At 47.1% G+C, this 7,198-nt stretch overlaps 1 protein-coding gene across 1 annotated transcript in view; it reads left to right on the top strand.

The window, feature by feature from the left end:
- The first annotated feature begins 325 nt into the window (after positions 1–325).
- LOC128373836 (neuronal pentraxin-2-like) overlaps positions 326–7,198 on the top strand; it is a 13,731-nt gene continuing 6,858 nt past the window's right edge. Inside the window, exon 1 of the mRNA XM_053334031.1 lies at positions 326–1,186. Within this exon, the coding sequence (XP_053190006.1) occupies positions 326–1,186 (861 nt within the window). The remainder of the gene's footprint in view (positions 1,187–7,198) is intronic.

The following is a 7,198-nucleotide window of genomic DNA, read 5'->3' as shown; positions in this document are numbered from 1 at the left end:
CAGCTGACTAGCGGGGCGGCCCAACACTTCTTCTTCTTCTTCTTCCCCCCGCCCCCCCAAGACAGCGGAAGAAGAACCTATCAGGATATCAGGATACATCAGCTGAGCTCTCACGGCTTGTTGAACTGCAATGGAACCAAAAAGCCTTTTCCTCCTCGTTGTCTCGTCTTGAAGGCAAACAACTAAAGATTTTGGCTGCCCCTTTTATCTGCTTTTGGAATACTGCCTTCCTTGGAGTTTGTGCTTCTTCATGCTGTCTGAGAGGAGATTTTATTGACATGCTTTACCCCAACGTCTTCCAATTGGACTCAAATTCACCCCATTCATGGTGGTCGTCACAACAACAAAGCTAAGCCCTGGGAGGATTGTCATTAGTCAAGGAATAACTCGGACACCACCGATCCAACATGGCCAGAGACGTCAGTCCTCTGAGCCTCATGCATTCGTTTGCAAGGCGCCAACACATGGGTGGCACCTCTTTGGGGTCTTCTTCCCCTTTTTCTACTACTTCCTGTCATGTGCAGCAGCAGCCGGCAGTTTGCCAGGCATAGAGTACGACTATGGCATTAGCCCCAAATTTGTTTGCACTCCAATCCCCCCAGAGGCTGACCCCAGCTGCTACTCCCCACCTAGCGTGCCCCATGGACCGGCCAGTAACGGCCACGCTAACAGCCACGCTAACGGCCACGGCGGCAGCACCTGGAGAGGCGCGATGTCCGACGAGGCCAAAGCCACCATCTTGCACCTGCGGGAGAGCCTGGTGAGGCAAAAGGAGACCATCCTGGACCAGCGGGAGACCATCAGGGAGCTGACGGCCAAGCTCACTTTATGCGAGGGCTTCGGCGGTGGTCACCACGGTGTCGGTCACCATGACAACCACCTGGAGAATCACCGCGACAACCACCACGACAGCCACCACGACAGCCACCACGACGATCACCAGCATCACGGCAACCACCACCCACCGTCATCGTCGTCGCACCACGGGTCGTCGCACCATGGGTCTAGCAACCTAGCAACGATCACCCACTATTCCCATGGCAACGGCGGTGGAGGCGGCCACAGCAGCAGGTCGGACACCCATCACAGGAAGGGCTCGTCTTCTCACAGCAAACACAACTCCTTCTCTCCAGAGCAGACCGGGAAGACCCTGCAGACGCTGAAGGAGAGGCTGGAGAACTTGCAGGTGAGATAAGAAGAAAGCATTACACTCACTTCTGTTTGATCATTAGTGAGGATCAACCTGAGGGGGAACACGCCTCCTCTTATATGTTGCTGCTGTTAAGTTCTATTTAGGTGTTATATATATATTTAGTTGGCTTTTGCATGAACACAAGTAGCTTTTCTGTATGTTTTTATTAGGATTTAACTCAGCTGAATACCTGAAATGCTTCTACAAAACAGGGATGATTGCTATTAAATGCAATATGGGGTTATAGGTAGTGGTTGATCATATAGAAGCCAAAGCAAATTAGCTCTTTTAACAACTTGGTAGGGATATAATGGAAAAAAGTGGTACATAATTGTATTTAAAATAGTTAATTCCACCTAACAGCTGCTTTTATTTTCAAATTAAAAGCTTAATGTTGGTTTTCTCTCTCATATCAGCTACAACAGCCAGTTTTGAGTGTAGGATGTGCAGCATGTAACCCCCATCACACCTAATTTTACTCATTTAAAATCTAACTGACATTAAATAATATTAAAAAAAACACCTACTAAGGATATATTAAGGTTAAGTCTGCTAGGAACTGTGTTGGATCCCACCAGGAAGTTATACCGGGGTTATTTTTACTAATAGGAAGATATGGAAAGTTGTACACGGTAGCTTTATTGTAGAAAGAGAAGCAAAAAGTTGGATATTCACTTCACAATATGAAGAAGTGCGTTCTTCCTTGCTTCCTTCCTTCCTTCCTCTTTCCTTCCTCCCCTCTCTCCTTACTCCCTTCCTTCCCTTCCTTCCTTCCTTCCTTACTCCTTTCCTTTCTTCTTTTTCTTCCTCCCTCTCTCCCTCCCTCCTTACTCCTTTCCTTCCTTCCCCCCTGTCCTTCCTTCCTTCCTCCCCTCCCTCCCTCCTGCCTCCCTCCCTCCCCTCCTTACTCCTTTCCCTCCTTCCCCCTGTCCTTCCTTCCTTCCTTACACCTTCCTTTCCTTCCTTCCTCCCCTCCCTCCCTCCCTCCTTACTCCTTTCCTTCCTTCCTCCTGTCCTTCCTTCCTTCCTTCCTTCCCTTCCTTCCCTCGCCCCTCCCTCCCTCCCTGCTCCTTTCCCTCCTTCCCCCTGTCCTTCCTTCCTTCCTTACTCCTTTCCTTTCTTCTTTCCTTCCTCCCTCTCTCCCTCCCTCCCTTACTCCTTTCCTTCCTTCCCCCTGTCCTTCCTTCCTTCCTTCCTCCCTCCCCTCCCTCCTCCCTCCCTCCCTCCCTCCTTACTCCCTTTCCCTCCTTCCCCCCTGTCCTTTCCTTCCTTCCTTACACCTTTCTTTCCTTCCTTCCTCCCTCCCTCCCTCCCTCCTTACTCCTTTCCTTCCTTCCTCCTGTCCTTCCTTCCTTCTTCCTCCCCTCCCCCCTCCCTCCCTCCCTCCTGCTCCTTTCCTCCTTCCCCTGTCCTTCCTTCCTTCCTTACACCTTTCCTTTCCTTCCTTCCTCCCCTCTCTCCCTCCCCTCCTTAATCCTTTCCTTCCTTCCTTCTATCCTTCCTTCCTTCCTTCTCCTCCCTCCCTCCTTACTCCTTTCCTTCCTTCCTCCTGTCCTTCCTTCCTTCCTTCCTCCTCCCTCCTTGCTCCTTTCCCTCCTTCCACCTGTCCTTCCTTCCTTCCTTACACCTTTCCTTTCCTTCCTTCCCCCTCCCTCCCTCCCTCCCTCCTTACTCCTTTCTTCCTTCCTCCTGTCCTTCCTTCCTTCCTCCCTCCCTCCCTCCCTCCCTCCTTACTCCTTTCCTTCCTTCCTCCTGTCCTTCCTTCCTTCCTTACATCTTTCTCTTCCTTTCCTTACTCCCTTCCCTCCTTCCTTCTTTACTCCTTTCCTTCCTTCCACCTTTCCTTTCCTTCTTCCTTCCTTCCTTCCTTCTTCCTTCCTTCCTTCCTTCCTTCCTCCTTCCTTACTCCTTTCCTTCCTTTTATCCTTCCTTCCTTCCTTCTCTCTTTCCTCTTTTCCTTCCTTCTATCCTTCCTTGACCTGAGGACAACAGGAGGGTTAAGCTCTAAATTAACCTTTATTGTTAAATGATGATTTAAGCTGAGTTCACATAATGAGGACAAACAAGGATCCAGGTTAACATTTAATATCCTTTTCTCTCTCTTAATTTAAACCCGCGCATCGTCCTCCAGGGTCAAATTGACCCCGTCTCTTTTGACTGTTCCTTCTTTCCTCCCTCTTTCTTTAAATTTTTCCTTCGTTCTTCCCCTCCTTCCCTCTTTCTCTGATCCCTCCTCCTTCCATTTATCCTTCTTTTCCTTCCTTCCTTCTGTCCTTCTGTCCTTCTTTTCCTACCTTCCTTCTCTCCTTACTTCCTTCCCCTTTTCCTCCCTCCCTCCCTCCTTCCTCCCTTCTTTCTTTCCTTCCTTCTGTCCTTCTTTTCCTTCCTTCCTTCTCTCCTTACTTCCTTCCCCTTTTCCTACCTCCCTCCCTCCTTCCTTCCTTCCTTCCACCTTTCCTTCCTTACTTTCCCTCCTCCTTCCATTTATCCTTCTTTTCCTTCCTTCCTTCTGTCCTTCTGTCCTTCTTTTCCTTCCTTCCTTCTCTCCTTACTTCCTTCCCCTTTTCCTCCCTCCCTCCCTCCTTCCTCCCTTCTTTTCCTTCCTTCCTTCTCTCCTTACTTCCTTCCCCTTTTCCTACCTCCCTCCCTCCTTCCTTCCTTCCTTCCACCTTTCCTTCCTTCCTACCTTCCTTCCTCCTTTCCTTCCTCCCTTCCTCCTCTCTTTACTGCCTTCCTCTTTTCCTCCCTCCTTCCTTACACCTTTACTTCCTCATTCCTTCCTTCCTTCTTTCCTCCCTCCCTTCCTTCTTTCCTCCCTTCCCTTCCTTCCTTCTTTCCTCCCTTCCTTCCTTCCTCAGTCCTTCCTTGATTTGAGGACAACAGGAGGGTTAATACAAAAAATATAATCTGATTTTCTTTTAGCTATATATAAGTAAGTTCTGATGGAAAGTAAAAAGTGTAAGAGGATGGCGTGCAGGGAGGCAGAGACCTCACAAATGTCATTAAGGGTCACGAGCTCAGCCGCCAAATCGCCAAATCGGTTGCCAGAGATGTTTGCTGCCAAAAAAAACAGTAAGAAGGACACAGTCGGTAAAATATAGGATACTGTACCTGCTCACTGCATTAAAAGCTCATTTTTATGATTAATACTACATAAGTTTAGATTTTAACCTTTGTGTCGTCCTCCCGGGTCAAATTGACCCTGTCTTTTATGACTGTTCCTTCCTTCCTTCCTTCCTTCCTTCCTTCCTTCCTTCCTTCCTTCCTCTCCATTACCTTCCTTCCTTCCTTCCTTCCTTCCTCACTTCTTTCCTTCCTTCCTTCCTTCCTCCCCATTACCTTCCTTCCTTCCCTCTTTCCTTCCTTATCTTCCTTCTCCTCCCTTCCTTCCTTCTTTCCTCCCTCCCTCCTTTCCTTCCTTCCTTCCTTCTTTCCTTCCTTCTTATGTCTTCCCTTCCTTCCTTCTTTCCTCCCTCCCTCCTTTCCTTTCTTCTCTCTTTCCTCCCTCCCTCCTTTCCTTCCTTCCTTCCTCACTTCTTTCCTTCCTTCCTTCCTCACTCCCTCCTTCTCTCTTTCCTTCCTTCTTTTCTCTTTCTTTCCTTCCTCGCTTCTTCCCTTCCTTCCTTCCTTCCTTCCTTCCTCACTTCTTTCCTTCCTTCCTTCCTTCCTCCCTCCCTCCCTCCTTCTCTCTTTCTTTCCTTCCTTCCTTCCTCCCTCTCTTTCTTTCATCCCCATTTCTTTCCTTCCTTCCTTCCTTTCTCCCTCCCTTGTTCCTTCCTTCCTCCTTCCCCATTACCTTCCTTCATTCCTCTGTTCTTCTTTCCTTCCTTCCTCCCTCCTTTCCTTCCTTCTTCCTCCCTTCCATCCTTCCTTCCTTGACTCAAGGACAACAGGAGGGTTAAAAAGATGATGTCATTTTTATAGCATTTTGGATGTTTTACGGGAGATACATTTCACATATACAGTTAGCTAATATTACATCTCTGTGACCTGTGACTGTTGTCTTAGAGCCACGGATGTTTATGTCCTCTCTGAGTCATCCCTGCTCTCTCTCTCTCTCTCTCCTCTCTCTCTCTCTCTCTCTCTCTCTCTCTCTCTCTCGGATATCAGTGGCCAAGCCTGAGCCCAAATAGGAAGCAGCTCTAAATTGATTAGCCCTCACCCCTGACCTTAAACAAACCCTCTGACCAACCATCACATGGTGGTGTGAGGTGAGAAAAGCTTACTCAAGGAAAGAAGGAAAGAAGGAGGGAAGAGGAGGGAAGAGGTCTCATACTGTAGTAGTGGTGTTATACTGTATGTGCGGCTAATTTAGTTTATTTAACCAGGTCAAAAGATCTCAAAAAATGTTTGAACAGTATATAAATGATTATATTTCAATATAAAGCAGGTCATAACTACACACACATTTAACCCTCCTGTTGTCCTTGAATCAAGGGAGGGAGGCAGGAAGAAGGAAGGAAGGAAGGAGGGAAGGGAGGAAGGATGGAAGGATGGGAGGAAGAAAGGAAGGATGGGAGGAAGGAAAGAAGGAAGGAAGGGGAGGAAGAAAGGAAGGATGGGAGGAAGGAAAGAAGGAAGGAAAGGAGGAAGGAAGGGAGGAAGAAGGAAGGAAAGGAGGACAGAGGAAAGAAAGAGAGAAGGAGGGAGTGTGGAAAGGAGGAAGGAAAGGAGGGAGGGAAAGAAAGAAAGGGGGATAGAGGAAGTACAGATGGAAGGAAGGAAGAAAGGAAGGAAGGAAGGAAGGAACAGTCAAAACAAACAGGGTCAATTTGACCCGGGAGGACGACAGGAAGGTTAAAAATATATATTATATGTAATCTTCTCACTTTATAACATCGTTTTTGAACCATCTTTTGTAGTTGTAGATGTTTCCCTCCCAATGTCTTCAATTTTTTAAATTGCATAAGACATCCAGTATGCGACACATCTTCTAAACTGTGTTCCAGCACCTAAAACAAAACATATATACCAACAAATTCTCCTAATGAAATTCTCACGTAGGTCGTTTGCTCCATACACGTGAGAATCTGAACTCCGTCACCTCATTATTACTCAAATGTAACGAGGCTATAGATAGTTTTCAGACAACACAACAGGTCAAATCTACGACCTTATAGTCTTGTTTTTCTTGAGAGGACTCAGGAATGAAGGAGTGGAAGGAAGGAAGGAAGGAAAAAAGGAAGGTAGGAAGGGAAAAAGGAAGGTAGGAAGGCCAGATGTAAGGAAGGGAAAGACAGAAGGAAGAAAGGAAAAAGGGAAGGTAGGTAGGAAGGAAAAAAGGAAGGTAGGAAGGAAAGATGTAAGGAAGGAAAGACAGAAGGAAGAAAGGAAAAAGGGAAGGTAGGAAGGATAAAAGGAAGGTAGGAAGGCCAGATGTAAGGAAGGAAAGACAGAAGGAAGAAAGGAAAAAGGGAAGGTAGGAAGGGAAAAAGGAAGGTAGGAAGGCCAGATGTAAGGAAGGAAAGACAGAAGGAAGAAAGGAAAAAAGGAAGGTAGGAAGGAAAAAAGGAAGGTAGGAAGGAAAGATGTAAGGAAGGAAAGACAGAAGGAAGAAAGGAAAAAGGGAAGGTAGGCAGGAAGGGAAAAAGGAAGGTAGGAAGGCCAGATGTAAGGAAGGAAAGACAGAAGGAAGAAAGGAAAAAGGGAAGGGTAGGAAGGGAAAAAGGAAGGTAGGAAGGCCAGATGTAAGGAAGGAAAGACAGAAGGAAGAAAGGAAAAAGGGAAGGTAGGAAGGAAAAAGGAAGGTAGGAAGGAAAGATGTAAGGAAGGAAAGACAGAAGGAAGAAAGGAAAAAGGGAAGGTAGGTAGGAAAAAAGGAAGGTAGGAAGGAAAGATGTAAGGAAGGAAAGACAGAAGGAAGAAAGGAAAAAGGGAAGGTAGGAAGGGAAAAAGGAAGGTAGGAAGGCCAGATGTAAGGAAGGAAAGACAGAAGGAAGAAAGGAAAAAGGGAAGGTAGGAAGGATAAAAGGAAGGTAGGAAGGAAAGATGGTATCGGGCCCCCCC

The sequence above is a fragment of the Scomber japonicus genome, chromosome 15 (assembly GCF_027409825.1).
Source record: "Scomber japonicus isolate fScoJap1 chromosome 15, fScoJap1.pri, whole genome shotgun sequence".
Classification (NCBI taxonomy): Eukaryota; Metazoa; Chordata; class Actinopteri; order Scombriformes; family Scombridae; genus Scomber; species Scomber japonicus.
This window is presented reverse-complemented; position numbering and strand designations above follow the sequence as displayed.